The following is a 21,409-nucleotide window of genomic DNA, read 5'->3' as shown; positions in this document are numbered from 1 at the left end:
TGCTAAAAAGCTAATATCAGGTCCCTCTAAAAGCTCTCTGAAAAGCTTTCAGTTGATCCAGAATACTGCAGTGAGCGTACTAACTGGGACTAAAAAGAGAGACTATATTTCTCCCATATTAGCTTCTTTCCGTTGACTCCCTGTTAAATTTAGAATCTAAGCATGTTTTAAAGATGTCATAGTGTCTTATTATCCTAACAGAGCGCTTCTCTGTCAGACTGCTGGCTTGTAGTACTTGTACTTGTAGTGCTTAGAGCTTGTAAAAGTAGAATAGGAGGCATACTCTTCAGCTATCAGGCCCCTCTACTAAGGAATCAGCTCCTATTTGGGAGACAGATACTCTCTCTACTTTTAAGATGACTCAATTTAGCACAAATGCGTTGTGTCAGAAGAAATTTTGCCTGTTTCTTGATGTTATCAGCTACCAGTTTAAATTGTATGTCATGCAGAGTGGAGTGTGAGAACCCAAATACCAGATGCAAAGACAGTCAGACTGAAATAAACAAAAAGTGAGCAACTTGTTGAAAGCTAATGACACATTTGAATAAAAATGAAAAGTAAAGTACAAAGAAAATGGCAACTACTTGAAACCTAAACTTGAAAACACACTAAGGCTAGGAAACAACAGAGCTGGGGAACAGTGGGAAGGATGAACAGCAGGGCATGGAGAACAGACTCAAGAACACTGCATGAACACATTATTCAAAATATTTTTATTGAGTATTTGTGGATGTAGTTTACAAAGAAAAAAAGAAGACGAACAAAAACACAAACTGTTTACAATGAGCACAAACACATTAGACCAATCAGGGACCAAATAGAATATTTAAACAACTAGAAAGTTAAAACACAGACGCAGAACCAAAACACTGTAATCATCTTAGTTATACTTTTATTTGGCTACTTCAGCATTTTTACACTTGATTCCCTGATTGTCTATTTATTTCTCTGTACAGGCTATATTCTTCTTTATGTATTTCTTTGTCATTCCCTTTTCAGGTGCACTTATTTCTGTTTTTCCAGACATGTTAAGCTAATCTTTGCATGTACTCTTGACTACTGCAAAAACACCTCTGGGGTACTTTTATCCCCATATTGACTGCTACATTTTCACTTTCTTTTTTTTTTTTTAATCTTGCAACTGTACTAGCAGCAGTAATCACGAGGGCAGCTGCTGAAATTCCCAGCTAGATGGCTCCTTTGGCATGTTGACACAAGCGTTTAGCAGACACTTATGTGTTAGCCTGCTATCATTTCAAAGGTCTGGACCAATTATAGCTCAGGATGGCCTGATGAACTACTCGAGCAGTGCTGTGGGTCCCTCGGTTTCCCAGAGCTGTCGGTGTAATAGTGGATAATGTCGTTCCCCAGCTGTGCTCTTGAACGTGTTCTTGATGCCTTGTCTTTTTTTAAAGTTTTTCACTTTCCCCATTTTCTGTCTGTGACATATAAAGCAGCATCGTGAAGACCAAAGGTCACCTCAGATTAGTGTAATTGAACGAGGACTCGAACAGACTGCCTTGCTTCATGTGGCGTGTGAATGCATGTTCTTTACATACAGTTTATATACATGTTTATGTATGATACTATGACAGTGTGCATGCTTAGGCTATAGTCAAGCTTTTGTGTGCGTGTGTGTATGACAGGGGGCCATGTTTGGCTGTTGTGCATGTGACTGATAAGGCCCTCGTATTTCACTTTTCTTTTTTTTCCTTTTTTTTTTGTCCTGTTTGGATCTTTAGCCATCAGAATTGTTGTCTTAAGGCCAAGAAAGATGCCAAGCGGATTTATTTTACCAAGTGGATCATCATGGCCTTGCCATATTGGTCCATTTGATTGACCTTTATTATAATTATGTATTTATTTTATTTTCGGTTGCTACAAACGGGACAGACATGACTGGGGGATAGGACAGGGAGAAAGAATGAAAGAAAGAGAGGGAGAGAAAGAAAAACAGAGGGGACAAGAGACGGTGAGAAAGGGGGGAAGAAAGAAAGAAAAACAAACAAAACACCTGGATCACCTGGAAAGCAAACAAAAAAAGAGCAACATAATAAATACAGCACCAAGCGGACCACCTGCTTATCTGCAGTAGCAGGGAGGCCCCGCATCCCAGATCCCAATCTGACAGCCAGCACCTCCTCCCAGCCCCCCAGTTGCGAGGAGGTGCTGGCCGTCAGATTGGGATCTAACAGGCTAACAGAACCGGGGTGAGTGAAGACCCCAAACCTCCCTACGCCCGCTCATATGTAGTGTTGCTGTGTGCTGTTCTAAAGTGCATTGAAAACACCTGCCCACAGCTCCGGCGACACAACAGCCAGAACCCAAGCCCCCAAGGCCCAGCCAGCACCCCAGACCGGGGGGGGAGCACCCCCAGACCCCCAAGCCTCCACACCCGTCCCGGACCCACCCAGGGGCAGCCAGGCTACCAGGCCAGTAACCAACGTCCGCCAGCACAGACCCTCCCCCATCTCCGGTGTACGCAGCCACAAGGAAAACACCATCTAAGAGCTACCAGAGCCCCTAACCAGGTCATGGCCACATCCCCCGGGTTAGGCCCTCCAGGGAAAACGTCCCCAGGGACTCCCCAGATGCCCTAAGGCCGTCCCTACCCCCATATCAACCACAATAGCAAAGGCAGGACCAAACCATGACCCCCCACCCCCACTTAGAAAAGTATTTCACTTTTCTAAGGCCCAGTCTGAACACTATAGCAGTTCTCCCAGCTCTGTTTCCAGTCTGAATATCTAAGTGAGTGCCTCCACAGATATAGTTCAGATTTGCTTATAGGGTCAAGGCCCGATGCTGGATAGGTTTCTTTGTGCTTCGTTTATTTATCCATTTAACTCTAGAAACTCTAGAAACCTGTGTCATGTTCACAAATTATGAATAATTTTGTCAGAATTTTTCATGAAAAAACTGCTAAATATGTAATTTAAGACTGTGAGACAGACAGTGTTACTATTCTAATTAATAGCCTTACACTGCTTGTTACTGAGGAGATGATGCATGCATTGCGTTATCTAGACTCTATCTGAGGAATGCATTAGGCACTGCTTATCAATTGCCCTCTGTCAACCAGTGATGAGTCATACATTCTGCAACCGACTTGGATTGCTTTGATGCAGCAGAGAAGAGCCACTAACAGATTCACAAAATTCACACAGAAATGTGCGCAAAATGGTTCATTTCACTATGCTGTGTATTGTGTTTCTTATGAATTCATAAGTATTGTTGCAATAGTAGGGAATTCCTCCAGCACTGAGCATCACTTGGAAGATGAGAAGCAGAATAGTTGAAAATGTTGTCAGTATATTGAGAGCTGACACTAGTAAAACCAGAACAAAATATGTGATCACTACAAATTTGACAGATGCAGTTCAAATTAAGTCTGCTGTGTGTGACAAATCTAAAAACTTATCCAGGTCAAATAAGCATATGTGTGCCTAAAAGTTTGTGTTCTTTACATCATCACTGGAGCTTCTTGTACGTTTGAACCAGAGGCCTATTTTATAAAATAATCAGTAGGTTCCAAGAGCAGATATCAAAATTAGAGAATGGTTAATAATTTGTAATTTTTGTCTTATGGGTGACTGTAAATGTCACATAGATAAAAGCTTTAAAAAATAACAAACAGATACTGTATTTAATTCCAAAATCAAGATTAAAGGTGTTTCATTTTCACATGAGTGCAGGTGGTGAAGACATGCAGGGCGATTTGGAGAAGGTAGTGTGTGGATTTGGTGTGCCAGGTGCTCTTCACTGCAGTGTACAAAAAGTCATTTGTTGTAACCCTGACAACCAAAACTATTATATTCATCTTCACTGAACCTGCGTAGAACTTTGTAAGTTATAAGGGGAAGCAAGGCCTCACACAGTTTTGTTGTCTTTTAAGACTGTTGGTACCTTCATTCCTATAATGTGAGATTGTCTGCTTGTGATATATTAGAACAATAAAGTAGCTCTAAAATTGTCTCACCTCTTATCTTACTTTGCCCAGGCCTATATCAGTTCTTCTTCTAAATATTCTGTCTATGCTAGGCATCTCAAGTTAGAAAAATGATGCTGCTGAAAGGTTACAATGGTTTCTGCTTGTCTCCTTACTATCTCTACATTAGACACCAGATTTTCACGTTGGACACTATTTATTTTGAGCTCTCCACTACAGCTCAGCATCTAATCTAACCACATGATGTGTTTATAACTGTAGAACAACAGGAGGTTCAGAATAGGTTTCAGGAAAAAACGAGCAAGGAATTGCAGATTTAGTGGATTGATGGCGCTATGTGTTGTCTTTAGCATTTAGTCGCACTATAGTTTTCTGTAACCAACCACACTGGCTTATGTGCATTGGGGAATGTGGTGATGAGCCTAGGAAGTGAAGAGCAGCTGGGGGAAATTATTTATGAGCTATCTTTTTCCTCAGGAGGAAAGATTCATCAAATTCCTGTTGGGGAAATGGCTTTTCAGTTTATTCAGGATTAGCCTTCAGGGCTACTAAGACTCTGTCTTAGTCTTTCTTTCTTTGCTTTCAGTGTTTCCCTCTTTACTTGTTTTTCTACCCTTGTCCACGCAGTTTAAGTAATTCGTGTACTTTATATCTGTAGCCAATTTAGAGTGACCAGTGAATATAACATATGTCTTTGGACTGCGGGAGGAACCCTGAGTACCCAGCAGGAGCCCACCCAAGGGGAACTTTCTTTCTGTGAGGTTTTATACTGATCACTGACTTCTATAGTGTTTCTATTTCAAATTCAGCCAGGGACCTTTACTGATTATCACTCTGGTATATTTTCACACGCCGATGGCAACTGCCTGACTTAAAAAATAAATAAAATAAAGCTCTTGACTATCAACTCAGGCTAATTTCCTCTGTAATAAATAAGCAGAGAGCAAAGTTGGGACCCAGCAGAAATACAAATGTTATCCTTTAGAGCAGGGGTCAGCAACCTTTAACACCCAAAGAGCCATTTGGACCCGGTTTCCACACAAAAGAAAACTCTGGGAGCCGCAAATACTTTTTGACATCTAAAATGAAGATAACACTGTATATATTGTTTATATTGGCGAGTATAGGGCTTTGGAGTTGACGTCACGCCGCAATGCATTGTGGGAGCGCAGCGCCATTTTCGGGGTCTACAAATCAAAACAAACACACTGTTGTTGTGTTGGAACGACGACTACAAGAAAGATGCTTCCGCGATTGTGACGCTTATTTTGAGCGACGAAAAATAATAAAATTTGATTTTATTTTTATATTTCAATGTCACAATAATCTTCCAATTTAGAACTACAAGTTTAAAAAGAACGAATACAAAAAATACACTTCAGCTAAATACTTGTAATATATTTTCCCAAACCACGCGGAGCTGCAGTATAAGGACTAAAGAGCCACATGCGGCTCCGCAGGTTGCCGACCCCTGCTCTAGAGCATGTGAGTAATACTAGGGCTGTGCTGGAAGTCTAGGAAAACAACTCTTAAGGTGAAAGAAATCTGCTTTCAAATCACTTAGCAAACACATTAACTGCTGTACAACTCTCTTTTTTATGTAATGTCAGCAAAAGCTCAAGAACAAAAGACAGAGACAAAAAGACACACCATCGTTTTTGTCCTGCGTTTACCACAGCATGGAGGGTTGTTGTTCTCTTTCTGCTTCTAACGTAATCTCTGAATGATGCTCACATTACATCAAGATGTTTCACTCCCCAACATGGGGATCTGAGGACCCAATTAATATTCAGTGCAAATATTACTATCTGGTATCATAGCAACAAGGGCCACTGTACTGGTTGTGTAAAGCTGCCAGTGAGATTTTGCAGGGAGGGAACGGGAGGGGTAAAGAGGGAAGAGACGCATACAGTACATGCAGTAACAGCAGTCACAAAAAGGGCAACATATCCATGAAACGTTTGGCTCTTTCAGTGCCACAATTAAATGTACATGCAATTTTCTCACCACACGCTGACTGTGTGACTGAATTACAAACTAATTTAAGGAGCTGTGGCATACATTGTCCACTTATCCTCCATGCACAATAATTGGAGGCAAGTAATATTGTTCATTATTTTCATAACGTGTCACTTTTAGCAGTCAATGTTGGCCCTTAAAATTGTGAAATGCTTCACAATTAATTGTCTAACATGTTAGTATTGTAATATTACAGTGGTGTGATTAGAAAAATAGAACTGAGCTCTCACGAAACAGACTTTTGTTCACAATCGCTTTTAAAAGACGAGAATGCTGATTCAACCTGTTTTCATCCTGATGAATATGAACGGTATCCCAGATTGGAGTTTCCAATCTGAATCTCAAATGAAATGCCGATGATCACTTCTGGCATCAGCATCTGGCTCCAGACTTAATTTAAACACACCACATTGACCCAAACAGACATTGGCATTGTGTCTAAAGTTAGTTTTTCTCTCTCCTCCCTGTCAGTCTCACCCCAGTAGAAGAAGCAGTGAGGTAGATAAAGCGACGGGCTGCTCCCTGCTAACACTCAAACATTAATTCTACTTTTCTGAATACATCCTTACCTTTTCCGCTATTTGCATATGTCGGTATGTTGTATACAATGTAGCTGTCTGCAGAAAATATACAAAGGAGACATGATAATGTGATGTGTTTACTGATTTTCACTGTGTCACCATGGCAGTAAGACTAAAGGCTGAGAGAGTATTGTTATATGCATAGCATATGTTCAGGTGACTTTGCAGTGCATACAGTATGTGAAAACCTGTAAGTCTGAGCATGTCTTATGGTGTTTGCATATAGTGTACAACCCAAGTAAATGTGTGTGTGAATGGTGTGTGTCTTTGGGGTGGGGAGCGTTACAGTAAACTTATATTGTTATACTATCATCCCTCAGAACTGCCGTATGTTTCAATATGGTCAGAAATATGACTTTTTACTATCTCTCCAGAAGCTATCAGTCACTCATTAAAGCACTCTCTGTAATCTCCTATAAGACTGACTCTTCTACACATTAGGGCTGAACGATATATCGCATTTGCGATAATATCGCGACATGATCAAGTGCAATTTTCTAACTGCAAAGGCTGCGATTATACTCTGGACATGTCCAAATTCATGGGCTGCATCCTCCTGAGGCCGCATTTGTAGACCGATTACGTCACAGCGACGCGCCGAAGGCTGTCCAAATTACTACCATATCCCAGAATTCATAGCGCGGCCCAGCCAAACTCCAGTTTCCAACAATGGCGGCCGCTACTAAGTTTTAAAATTACTCATACTAATCTTTCTGGGTCACAAAATAAACTTTTAAAATATTTTCAGGCGAGAAAGTAGTTGTGTAAACATCAAATATCTGCTCGGTTTATCAAGATATCCCATATTTGCAAAAGTGCTTCGACGTTTTCAGAGGCGTCTGCTACCCACCAGCTCGACAGCTAGCCGGGAGCTCGAGGGTTACTGATGCGGCCGAGAACGGCACAACTCCCGGCACATCATTTTCAGATCACCGCGGAGTTTCGCTGCTCGGGTTAAACGTAATATATAAGTCACTTAGACAACCTAAAAATGTTATTGTTGGGCTTTTTTCAGTGTTTTGTTTGTTCATGAGTAAATCGGTTTGGCTGAGATTAAAGTTATTAGATTAGATAAAATAAAACTTTATTAATCCCCCGGGTGGGTTCCTCCTTGGTTTTCACACAGCTGACTAAACGTCAAACAGAAAACTTATTAAACAGAAGTATGAGACAGTCGAGAATTTACGCCAGTGTCTGGTTATATTTTAGATAGCAAGAAGCAGACGGCCGAGTTTATTAAACTCCACCGAGACAGCGGTGACGCTAATCAGAACTAGCCTTCTGATTCAGAAGGCTAGACCGTCCAATTTCACGCCTTTAAATTTTAAAGGCGTGTTTGTGTGTGTGTTTATACAATTGCTATTATGTTTGCACTTTATGTGTAATGTTACTGACTGCAGAGATCAGTAAGATGTGTGTATTTTTTATTTATTAGTTTTATTTATTTAATATTATTTTTTAATTGAATGACTGTCTAGTAGTTCACAGATGTCAAAAAACTGAGTGTGGTAAAGCCACTGATTTTGTTTATGTATATTTCTGCAATCTGCACATTGTACTGACTTTCATTTTAATGTTTACACCAGGGTTCCTTGTCAGCACTTTATGCTCAGATGTTTGTAAGCTAAAAATAAACTATTGTGTATGTTCAAATATACTGTTGTGATTGAAGAAGTTAAATAAAAATGTCAGTCATCAATTCATGCATCACCTCATGTCATCATAACAGAGGTCTGTCTTCCAGGAAAGAACAGTTTAAAATTAATGTAATATAGTATTGGCCATACTATATGATGTATTGCTTGTCTTTGTTTAATAATACAGAAGACAAAGACCTTAAAAAATAATCGCATATCGCATCGCAATCGCAATATTGGGGCAAAAAATCGCAATTAGATTATTTTCCATAATCGTTCAGCCCTACTACACATCACACTATAGTATTTTCACAAATGTCCTCCCTTATGAATAATTGAAGGAAACTGAAGCCTGAACTTGTGCCTGAGGCAGAGCAAGCACTTGTGTTGATCTGCCAGGGTCTTTTTAAGAAAGCTGTGTTGGTAGGCTTTTCAGTGATGCTGGCAAACAAATGTGAGGTATCACCAGGGATGCTGAAGAATGTAAGCACGTTTTCTTATAAACACACCGTAAAAACACGCCGCAAGGTCACAGGGGGTTGTGTCTCTCAGGGTTCATTAAAATCCACTGTATTCTCTGTTTTTATGCTATTTGGGTGTGACTACAGTCAAATAGTCTTCACACTAATTGAGTGGATCAGTTACATTAAATGTGATATCAATTGTCCTCAGGCGTTCCCTGCTTGACAGAAACAAATCTATGCAAGAATATTTTGTTCCAATCCATTAATAGAAGCTAAAGGTTAGAGATAAAATTTGCAACAATACTCATATTTTCTGGGCTATTTTTGTCACTCCCTGAAGAAAAACTCAAATTACTTTACTTTTTTAAAAGTTTTTTTACTTTACCTTTGATCAGGTGGATAATAGATATGATTGAATGGGCAGTCCCCATTCTGTCCATAGCTAGACTGGGTTTACCTCTTGCTCAGTAATAAGAAAATGAAATCCCACAACGTGCTTACACCTTGAACACATCTCTTTTTTTTCTATGATGCGTTCATGGTGTAGATGTAAATAAAGTTTTTGTCATGGCGCTCAGCATCACGATTAAATTGAGTAAGGTTTTTTAAGTGTCAAGTAATTTCAAATGGATTTTTTCAACAGATTTATAATATTGCATATATAAATATATAAATATATACTGCATATAATAAATATCTACACATTTGTACATTTGGCTGGCAGAAACAAATTGTTTCTGTGCAGCATCTCACAAATAGTGTCTGCAAGCTAAATGTACAGTTGTTGTAAATATACAACACTGAAAGATGAGTGCAGATGTATGAAAGAGAGGAGCGGGGAAGCAGATGAGAGATTATTTTTAAAGGTGAGGATTACTCAGCAAGTGAAATTTGATATGCTGGAAATTTAAATCTTATTTCACTCACTGGGCCCACGTTCCCATTTGAGGTTTGACAGTGTTTTAGTAGATAAAGGTGAATGGCTTGGACATTAATTGAGCTGCGGTTTTGGAGAAGGCTTCGAAGGGGATTGGGGTATACCAGTTTTGTGTTTCAGAATAAAAGTCTTACCCTCTTTAGGGTCTTTTACTTCAATATAAAGAATCTTGAGGCAACTGTTGTTGTGATTTGGCGCTGTATAAAAACATGTGCTAATCAGAATTGAGACGCTTTGTCAGTGTTGTTATTCATATTCTTATTATAAAAAAATATTATCTTGGTGGCATAAGTGTGGAACAATATAGGAGAAACAGAGGCAGTGCGACCACTTGTTCTTATTGATTTTTCTCTTGTTTTCTGTCAGGGAAAGGGAGATTCTTTCGTTTCCGTCTCCCAGCCTTACCTCTCCTGGGAATCAGCAAGCAGTCCCTGCCCCAGGAAGACCCTGATGCCGTCATGGTAGACTCTCCTCGCTACAGTGACGGCTCAGTAGCAACACGCGACTACCAACTTCCCACCACTCGAGAGAGCTGCAGTCCCTCTTACGCCAATGACACCCGTGCCCTCATCGGCCCCAGCCACTGCTCAACCCCTGTGTCTGAGCCTTTGGACCACTCGTCGCCTAAAGGCCCCTGGGACCGGATGTACCCGGACCAGGCCGTTGCCCAGACAAAAAACCAGAGCCAAGAGGACACGCTTATTGCAGCTCCATCAATCCCAGGCCTTACTCCAACTGCCTCCAGAGAGAGTATGTGCAGTATTCGCAGGGCCTCTTCTGTACATGACATGGAAGGCTTTGGGTCCAACTCTAAGATGGTGTTCAGGGACCGGCATGCCAGTGAAGGTAAGAGTGTCCTTTTATACATTTTCAGATATGCATCAACAGTTGCTGAACTGTATATATGGTATTACTTAATAATCACTTTGTATTTATTTTAAATGCTTTAAACTGGTAAACAAAGTTTACATTAGTTTACATTAAACTGCAAAGTGCACAGCACTGGTTGATGATGTCTTGTTTATTGATTTGTTGAATTGATGTGATATAAGAAAGAAACAAATGTAATTGATATTTTATTTACAGATCTAATCAATTACTAAGACTGTCGTCCTAAAATATCAGCTATGTGGGGTTCTAGTGAATCCTCAGTAGATGGTCACATCTATAATCTGTGGTATTGATCTTCCACCTTTTGGTCCTCATTTGGTTGAGGGTAGGAGTGACCCATACTGGTCCTGTTTCCTGCAGCTCAATCAGTCTCCTCCAATTGCCTCTAATTCCTATTTAGATACATTTAATACATCTACTTCCCTGTAATGCATTGTTCACAGGGACATTAGCGGGTCGTTAACGGCAACCCCCATTTATCATCATAGACACCCACAAATTCTTCTCTCACCTCCACTCCCCTTTTTCTGTCTTCTCCCCCACTCTGTTGCCACCTTCACAGATAATGGTCGCAATATCAAAGGTAACTAACGGCAACCTGCTGCATTTTCAGATCGTGAATAGCAGCATGTCTAATGATACACGTGTACATGTCAAAGCCTGCTTGTTGCATGAGTTTTCCCACAAAAGGTTCATGTTGTATGCAAATGCCTCAGCAGATGACTGTGTTTGTAAGTTCTTTGGCCTCGAAAGACACTAAATGACTACACGACCTGCCTAAACCTAGCCAGCCTCTGTAAGTGCTCACTAAAAAGAAAACACAGTAACCTCTGCACATGCTTGCATGGAAGCAGCACATTAAACTTCTCTCCTGCTTGTTGTTCATTGAAGAGGATAAATTAATGCTTAAGAAATGATGCCTCCTACTGTCTTTAACCTTTGCTTTCTTGTGTGCAAGCTCTGGATCTTGTCTTTGTGAATGGAAAGAAACCTGACTGTTTACATGCTTAATTGAACTGTTGCAGTGCTATGTTGAATGCATAGTACAGTACATATTCAACCAGGTTCTTTAAAAGTCATATGCTCTTTGTAATCAAATGGAATACACATTAATAGCAACATTAGCATCATAGTCTGCCCTTTTTAATCCTCTAAAGGTTTACTGATAGAGCCCCTGTCAAGCTCTATTTACTAGTAATGCCACATTATTGATATGCTTGTACCCGAGACTACTGACCCAACGTCCCAAACACCTTTCCATAATCCCACTTTCTCCTTTACCTCCTATTTCTTCTCTCTCCTGGTTGGCTAGTATCTCGCTCCTGGATGGCTGGGGGTATGGCTTCAGCTTTTTTCTTTTCAGTTGTTTTTTTATGACGGCTTTGATGTATCCTGACTGTGGCATGTATTGAAGCTGCGCATGCACTCTTTCATCCTCAACTGTCTGTTTCTCTGTCCTTGACTCTCAATCACTGTGCTTTGTGGGGTGGGCAGTGTATCCTTCCTCTGCTGGTTCACGCAGCTGAATTAGCAAACTTCTTGTTTTCACTTTTCTCACTCTCATTGGGCCACATGTCAGTTTGTTTAGCGCTATCGCACAGTTCCGTTTTTAATATGATTGTGTTCTACATACAAAGTGTTCACTGATCATACTACATAATTTTATCTATACAGTGAGTTCACTGCACTAGATTTGGCAAACTATGGGAACTTGCACTCTCTGATTGCACATTAAATCATTCTGTTTATTCACCAACAGTGTTGTTCATTATGTTTTAATGAGAGGCTCTGAAAGGCTGTACAGTTTATATTTCAGCATCTTTTGTATTCTCGGTATTGTGTTGTGGTTGAAGTCACTCCAAAACTAGGAATCACTCCATGCTCACTACCCATGTCGCAACTACTTCCAAATAAACACTACTGACAGTGCATAACAGATCAACAAGAGCCCAGCTATAAAACAAGATACGGCATCTTCTAATAATAACACCCACCCTCTGCCGTGCTCTTTTTTCAGGACCACTCAGCCAAATCAAATCAAGCCTGCTTGGCTCAACTTCCGACTCCAACCTCAACAAGTACTCCACCATCAACAAGATTCCCCTGATCACGCTCAACTTCTCAGAGGCAAACAATGATAAGAAGTGCCCCTCCCCTCCATCCTCTGAGAAAACTATCATCGCCCCAAAAGTCAAAGATCGCACTCACAATGTCACTGACAAAGTCACACAGGTAAGGACGTGAGCCAGTTTCAAGTTTGTGAATGGGGAGAAAAATTGAGGGCCTGTAATTTAGAATTACAGGCATAAAATGATCTGTTGGATCCTTAAAATAACAATAATACTACCCGTGAGACCTGCAAACGCAACAAAAATGTTTTCATTGGATTTACATCCTGTCAGCCTCATTTTCTTCACTTGTGCCTTGTGAGTTTCTATTCTTTCTATTTATTTATAGTCCTGTATTCCTATTGATAGTTGACAGTCTGTCTGATTACGTATGTTCTCTGGCTGTGTTCATCCCCTTGCCTTTGATGCCAGTGCTTTTCCACTGTGTGGTTTTCATATATTGCTCAGGCCAGTTTTAGTTTTTGGATTACCTTGTTCCTTTGGAATTATCCAACCTCAGTTAAACAGTGCTTGCTGTGTGTTTGGTCATCTGAGGACTCATGAATTTGGGTCTTCAAACTGTTATGGACAGTGCGAAGGGAATAAAACATACTACATCACTGTTTTCATTCTTGAAGAAACAAGTAGTAATTTCAAGGTTTTTGCCTACATAAAATAAAAACAAATGTATCACCCAAACAAACAGAGGCAGCACTGCAATAAGAATAACAACATAAATAGGACTACTCAAAAAATCAGGAATAGACTGAAATGTCTTGGGCCCTTAGTCTGTATTTATTTGTAATGATTTTAATAATAAAGTCTGTGCAGACTGGAGAACAGTGAGATATTAGAATTCTAATATAATGTTCATCATATTATCATTTATGATCATCACAAATCAGACTTGGACAGATTGAGCACTTTATCAGCAGATTGCATGCACACTCCCAAATGCCCTCAGTCAGCATCAGGATGATTAACTGAAATTCAAGGGATCTGATACGTAAAGCATTGGAGGTGTCTATAGCCAAGTGTTCTCTTACAGCTGTCAGACAGCATCCAGAGCTCAGGCTATATTTCTAGAGTTACGAACAGTGTAAGAGGTCATTCTCACCTTTCCTGCCAGGACTGAGAGGCATGGAACTATAAGTTAATGTAGTCCTAGGAGTAGGCCAGTGCTGCTTGAAACTACTGATTAGGTCTCAGTTTTGCATTTTGCCAATTAATGGTGTAACAGATAGAGGACACAGAAACTGACCACTGTTTGCGCTCAAAGCCAATTTCAGCTGCAGGCCTTACACTGACGCCAGAGGCAGAGGGACCACAGAATGGCACAATGTCCTCTCACACAAGTGCAAAGTAAGAGAGGGCTTAATATGGTTTTAATTGACTTGGGTAACATGTGGTAGAATACAACACCTCAGAAGAGTTGCTGCATGAGAGTGGTGAAAGCATCAAGAAGCTTCATACTTCCTAGAATATAACTGTAAAATATACTTTTCCTATCCTATCACTTTCCTTTACAGCTTAGATTGGTAAGCGGGTTTCTGGACACCTGACTTTGACAACCAAGTGACAGAAGATGTCTTGAAAGCAACTTTGAACTCATCAGAGTTTATTTGAAGTTATAATTAAAGCAACTGAACAGATACACTCTCTGTTGGCCTTGGCCACCTCACAGGTACTGCAGCCAGATGGTGGCTTCACCCAGGAAACTGATCAGCTAAAAAGGAAAGCAGACTTGCACCTCACAGGCTGTTTATTACATTTTGAACTTCTCAGTGCACGTGTGGCTAGGGCTGTGCAATATGACCAAAATCTCATACCCCGATATAAGAATTCTATCGTCCCGATAACGATATAAATCACAAAAATGTAACATTTTCTGTAAATTCTGTGAATCTCGGGCAGCTCGACTTGCGGGAAGTGTTTCCAGCTGCGCGCCATGTAGCTGGAGTCGAGTGTTTCAACCGATGCATGAAACTATACATTTTTAGACACAAGTTGTAAAGGCCGCCATTTTCTTTGTGAGTATTTATTACACGGCGTGCTGCGGGGAAAAGCCTGTTCTAACGTTTGAGTCTAAGGTTTATTTTTTAGCACCTGGCGGCTCTTTTTTTAATTCTCATCCGTAAATAATCTGCTCTTTCACGTGATCCATTTTTTTTGGAAAAGTCTCAACAGGATCTTGAGCTTTATTGTGAAAGGTCGTTGCAAAAGTTTTGCGAGATCCCGAGTTTACAAAAGTCTGTCTTAATTTTTTTTTCTCCCATGTCCCCAGCGGGGCTCCGTAGTTGTTGCTAACCACAACGCATAAAAACATGCGCTTGTCCGTCAGTAGTGTGGTTATATAAAATATAAGAGAAAGAGAGAACTTTAAGAAATTAATATAGCCACTACAGTGACCATCAAAACGATGAAAAAATATTGCCGTAAACAGTTTATTTTGCAACACCACGAAACAAACGATAGTGTAAAATGAAACGATAGACGTTTTTATATCGTCATCCGATATATATCGTTATATCGAACAGCCCTACGTGTGGCTCATCCCCATATGAGGCTCAAATGACCGCATCTTAGCAGTTTATACTTCTTGCGGTTATCTGAGGTGGAATCTTGAGTCAAATAACGGTCTATGTACTTCTAAATGATATCTCAGTGTGCACTGTGCAGACCAGAAAAACCAGAAGAGGGGAGAGCTAATGTTTATTTGTGCTTGAGACCGAGACACACACAGAATGTGCTTTCCATTAACCAGCAAGAAAGAGTTCATTTGACCAAGTGCACATGGCTACTGTAACCAGGTTAAATAATTAAGATGGGATCATTAATTTAGAAACAGATGTCTACAACACTTTGATCTAGAACTGTCACTCTGACAAATCAACCAACTTTCTCAGGATTACCAGCAGGTTGTGGGATCATGTGAGCGATCGGGCCACAATCGTCCTCGGTACAGCAAGTGTCAGCTTTTCTCAACATTTATACTCCTTCCTAACAGAAATCATTTTACAAGAATGGGAATCTAAGGTGTTATTTCAAAGTCAACAGTAATTAAACTCTGAGTTAAAACCATCACTTTAAGCATCCAGCTTTAATGAAGTGGCAGCTTGATGAATATTAGAGCGCATTCCCTTTGCCTGTCCTTTGGTTTCTGATCGATTTCAAAGGTTATCCCATATCAGAGGGTAAAAGCGTTTAACCCTCCTCCCAGAGGGATGGGGTTTTTAATAACCAATTCAATTATTAATACCACGCCACATTGTGCTATACGTCATCCTTCTGTTCTCCGGTCCTACCTCCCCAGTTACAATGGTTAGAATAGAGGGGTGACAGGGCACCGATAGAGGAGCAATGAAAAATATGATGAATGCCAAAATAAAGTCACTTAAGGCCCTCCCTTCTTGTTTCATTCTCGTGCTCACTCACATACATCACATCATAATTGTATCTTTGCCTTTGTAGTGCATGCAATTTACCTGCACACCCACCCATCAAACCTACCCCCTCTGCCATAATCAGCAGTGAAAATGAAAATTTGTAGCTATTGAAGTGTTGAACACTTAGATGAATAGCTGTACCCCTGCCTGCACCTATAATTACCTCCAAGTCACTGAGACTCTTATCTGAAAAAAGTCCCATGACGCTGCTTTAATATTCATGTTAAAAGCTATTAGGTTCTGTAGTTTATATGGTGACTGCAATAACAGAGATAATTATGTTGACATTCAGGCTTGCCGGAATGGATTATACCTCCAGTCTTGATGATACATTTTGACATTTATGCATGCTCTTATTTTTCTATATGCAGTTGATGCATCGTCATTTTATTTTGGTTTGATATGTTCAGTTTCTGTTCTTATAAACAATATTCTTACAAATAATAATAATAAAAGGTATCACTCCCTCAACTGAAGCTTCAATTTTAAGAGTTTCTGTAAACAGGCACTGGAGAAGTATTTATTTATTGGAAATCATGCCTAAAGTAATGTGCAAGATGTTCTTGTGGATGACAGATAATGGTGAAGTGCATTACATCTGAATCTATATGATGTACAGCTGCATTATTCACACAGCGATAAGTCTTTTCTTTTGAATTTTACTTGACCTAATCTAAAGAAAATATACATTTTGTTAATTCCACGGCTTTACGTATAAGGGCATTATTAAAAAGGTCCTTATCAGGTCTTACAATTTCAGATTAACAATTGATGACTTATTACATGTTGTCTTTATGATATCAAAGCCAAAATAAAACTAAGTACACCCCATGATTCAGTATCTTGTAGAACCACCTTTAGCAGCAGTTACCTGTTTACATCATTACTTTAGTTCAACGAGGTTTGTGGCCATTTGTTTTCCATGTGCTCTGTAACATTGATGTAGGCTTTAACCTTCATTTAAACATATTCCAGTATTCCTTATCTCATCTTATCCTAAATTATCTTTCATAAAATATGGCATGTCATTGCTAGGATGTTATCACTTACAGTCTAATTTCTTGGCACTCTCCCACAGATGTTGGATAATCAGGAGTTTTGTTTTGTTTTTTTCATGTGGGGTTGACAGATCACATGCACCTTCGTCTGTTTACTTCTGTTTCTCGTAGCCTGTTTGTCTTTTTCATAGCAAATTTGATTTCAAACTTAATTAAAACTAAACTTTTTTAAAACTTGAGCCACAGTGACTTCTTTAGGATAGTGAAGATATTCCTCCTGTCATCAGAGGCTTCTTCAGTTTTAAAACAACTGATGGAGAGTCCCAGGAAATTAACCCTTAACCCTCAGACCAGAGGTGGGCAACTCCAGGCCTCAAGGGCGTCCTGCAGGTTTTAGATATCACCCTGGATCAACACACCTGAATCAAACAACTAGTTCATTACCAGGCCTCTGGAGAACTTCAAGACATGTTGAGGAGGTCATTTAGCCATTTAAATCAGCTGTGCTTGCTCAAGGACACATCTATAACCTGCAGGACACCGGCCCTCGTGGCCTGGAGTTGCCTACCCCTGCCGTAAACCAACACCTTGGGGGTGGTGCTGAGGGTCAATGACCCACTATTAATCATGCGGGTTATCACATGAACCAAGATGTGAAAAAAGGCGGGGTCATTACCCCCTCCAGAACAAAGGTGTGAAACCGCTAACATTACAAGGCATCACCCGAACCCACCGTCATATGAGCTCTAGAGGTCACCTCGATGGTTTGTCACAGTGGACGTAAATGGCCTCCTTTACTCCAAACCGTCTTTCTTCTCAGTCCAAACTGTGGACATTGTGTACTATAATTTTTAGCACACCGCTTCTTCATTTTAGCTTAATAATTATTCATCTAACTTTATATTTACCTTACTTTAAGAGCTGCTAAGGACAAGTTGATTTTTAATATGTACTGATAGTTATCACCATGACTGTATGCAATTCCACTTACTAGCATGCCCAGCAATGTAAGAGAGCAGACATGCAAACGCTTAGTGTAAATATTTTCAAATTTTCTTGTATTTAACTAAATTTCTCAAAAAACAGAGCATATTTAAGATTGTTAAGTGCATGCAGTTCTTAGATTTGTTGCACCTTCACAAAGTAGAGACTCAAAGTGGCAAATAATAAGTTCTGACTCTTAATCAAAAACAATGCTCATCCTGTATTTCCTGTGATGCAAATCTACTTACAGACTCTTTGAAATGTCCATGTAGTTAAAATTTTAATCCTTTCGCCTGACCCTTCACTCTGAAAATATTGCTGATGGTGTCGTAAAACAGAAATAGAAATTGAAAGCTTCTCCCAGGCACTGCAAAGGCAATCAGTGAAGTCCTCAATAAAAACAAATTTGCAAAGAATCTGCAAGAAAAAGCACCGTATTACACTTTTATTTCCCAAAATGTGTGTGTATTTGAACACAGATAGTGAATGTTAAAGGCAGTAAAATTTTAAAAGTTCTCTTTGTTTTTCACTAGGTTCTTTCTCTGGGTGCCGATGTGCTTCCTGAATACAAACTCCAGACACCACGGATGGATAAGTGGACCATTCTTCACTACAGTCCATTCAAAGCAGTTTGGGACTGGCTGATCCTGCTGCTGGTCATCTACACGGCCATTTTCACCCCCTACTCTGCTGCCTTCCTCCTCAATGACATTGAGGAGCAGAGGAGACGGGAGTGTGGTTATTCCTGCTCGCCCCTCAATGTGGTTGATCTGATAGTTGACATTATGTTTATAGTGGACATCCTTATAAATTTTAGGACGACTTACGTCAACACCAATGAGGAGGTGGTCAGCCACCCAGCCAAGATCGCCATCCACTACTTTAAAGGCTGGTTCCTCATAGACATGGTGGCTGCCATCCCTTTTGACTTGCTCATCTTTGGCTCAGGATCTGATGAGGTGAGGATTTATTTCGTTTATCAGTCAGTTATCAACCAGGCAGAGTTGGAGATGATGACAGTGATGACCGAGTATCTGACTGCCTTTACAAGAAAAGCACTTGAACTCACAGAATAAATCACAACTCACTCTAAAGGTCTTTTAGAACACGAGATAACATTGGTGGGTTCATCCAACCCTATTTGTGTCCTCTCCCAGTCTCCAACCAGGGATCTTTCACCTGTTAGGCAAATGTGTTAACCACTACACATTATGGTCACTAGTATCTCAGTTCATCTTGAGGTGAATGTCGTTCAGGTGATTGAGGTTATTACAGTTCAGCAGTAACAATAGTATGTATGGTCCTTCTTCTTCTTCTTCCCTTTAGGGGTCACCACAGCAGCTCACTGGCTTTCATCTTGCCCTATCCCTAGTATCCTCCTATTTCACACAACCCTCTGCATATCCTTCAATACGTCCATGAATCTGTCTCTCTGATTTCACTCATTTCTTACTTCTTCTACTGACTTTCATTCATCTTCTCTCCAGAGCATACCTTCCTGTTACGTTTCCTCTAGATCCACAAAGACAGTGCAGCTCCTTCTGATCTTCTCCATGCTTCTCCATCAATACTCTCAAAGCAATCATCATGCCTGTTGTGCCTAACCCTAACCCCATCTCAACATGAGCCCATACACATTACACATTGATCGTCGCCCCTCTTCTTAACCTAGCTTCTACAACTCATTCTCATTGCTTCATGACTCATCAGCGTTATCCATCTGTAGTTCTTACATCACCCTCATTCTTGTAAATCGGTAAAAGATTGTATTACATGCTCTAGTTAAACAGTTCGATGCCCCACAAGTATGTTATCTGGACTAGCTGCCTTTATGCTCTTTAACCTGCTCATTTCCTCCTGACTAATCCTCTGCACTTCCAGATTCACGAACTTTCCTCCATCTTCCTCTCCTACTCATTTGCATAATTCAGCAGCTTCTTAAAGTACTCCGTCCATCTCTCAATACACACTCTTCCAATTCAATTCAATTCAATTTATTTATACAGCTCCAAATCACAACAACAGTCGCCTCAAGGTGTTTTATATTGTAAAGTAGACCCTACCCTACATACTACAGAGAAAAACCCATCAATCATATGAACCCCCTATGAGCAAGCACTTTGGGGACAGTGGGAAGGAAAAACTCCCTTTTAACAGGAAGAAACCTCCAGCAGAACCAGGCTCAGGGAGGAACGGCCATTTGCCGGGGTTGGTTGGGGATAGAGAAGTCCAAAGGGATTTTTGTACTTAATATCCTCTCTGTCCTCTTAGATACAGATCAACTCTTTGTACAGTCACATTTAAATAAGTACAGAACACATTTAAATAAACTTAATCAGTAGATTAATGAGTAGGGGGGGGGGGGGTCATTTTTACCTGAAATAGCTTTGTGAAACCTAAATTGAAAAGAACTCTTTTTTTACACCATGAAGCTGCTGAGCATCAGTCCTGCCTTAGTTACCCCTGTGTCATCAGGCTACACTTTGGGCAGTCTTTTTTTTTGAGATGTTATCTTGAATGCTTAGACTCCCAAACCAATCTGACACTTCGTTTTCGCATCTGCTTCCCTCCGCTCTCTTTTCATCAGAGACAGACTCTACGGCCCCAGGCCATCCAAATCTTTAAAAAGGTCTGTGCCTGCCCAACAGCTCTGCTTGCAAGTCTGAGGGAGATGGCTTAGCAAACTCCCGCTGCTGAGAATGGGGAGCAGCAGAGGACATAATTACTAGCTTGAGAATATACAAAAAAAATCAGATTAAATGAAACATTTTTTAATTATTTGCACTCCAAAATAAAATTACATACATCAAGGTTCATTTAATATTTAATAGTAAGAAAACATTTTAAAGGAAATACAATATTCCAATCCTTTACTGCCCCAAACACATGCATTTCTCTTGTTTCTAGAGCGGGTCTGATTCCCAGCCCCTTCCTTGCATTTTCAAATCAATCCAGGAGCAAATCTGGCAATGCAGTCCATTGCAATGTGTGAAAATTCCAGGTTCCACGATACGCAAAGCAATACCTTCAAAAACACACATAAAATTAGGATATATCCAGGATTAAGGTGTGTATTAAGAGCAAGGTCCTGATCTGATGTCAGCCTACTGGTTTGCCAAGTCTTTATTTACCATTAGGTGTGTGTTTCTTTGAGGAAGTACATGGCTAGAGGCCACCAGTGAGTGGCGGGCAAGGAAAAAAGAGCAGACAGCTGAGCGACACCACAGCACAACATACGTCCTCATCATACAGCCAAATGACTTGTGCAGTGACAGGATGTGTTCTACTTACAATTTGCGTCCACAGCACACAGTGTCAGGATGAGGCAAAAAAAAAAAAAATTGTATTTTTACCTCCTCCAATCAAGAGAAGCTGAAAATAACATATCCATGTAC

At 40.2% G+C, this 21,409-nt stretch overlaps 1 protein-coding gene across 1 annotated transcript in view; it reads left to right on the top strand.

Moving 5' to 3' along the window:
• LOC309701454 (voltage-gated inwardly rectifying potassium channel KCNH7-like) overlaps positions 1-21,409 on the top strand; it is an 88,107-nt gene that overhangs the window by 41,638 nt on the left and 25,060 nt on the right. The window contains exons 4-6 of the mRNA XM_082525664.1: positions 9,954-10,433; positions 12,496-12,710; positions 18,548-18,973. Of these exons, the coding sequence (XP_082381790.1) occupies positions 9,954-10,433; positions 12,496-12,710; positions 18,548-18,973 (1,121 nt within the window). The remainder of the gene's footprint in view (positions 1-9,953; positions 10,434-12,495; positions 12,711-18,547; positions 18,974-21,409) is intronic.

This window comes from Aulonocara stuartgranti (genome assembly GCF_965226115.1).
Source record: "Aulonocara stuartgranti genome assembly, chromosome: 23".
Lineage (NCBI taxonomy): Eukaryota > Metazoa > Chordata > Actinopteri > Cichliformes > Cichlidae > Aulonocara > Aulonocara stuartgranti.
The sequence above is the reverse complement of the archived record's forward strand: the minus strand, read 5'-3'. Positions and strand labels throughout refer to the sequence as shown.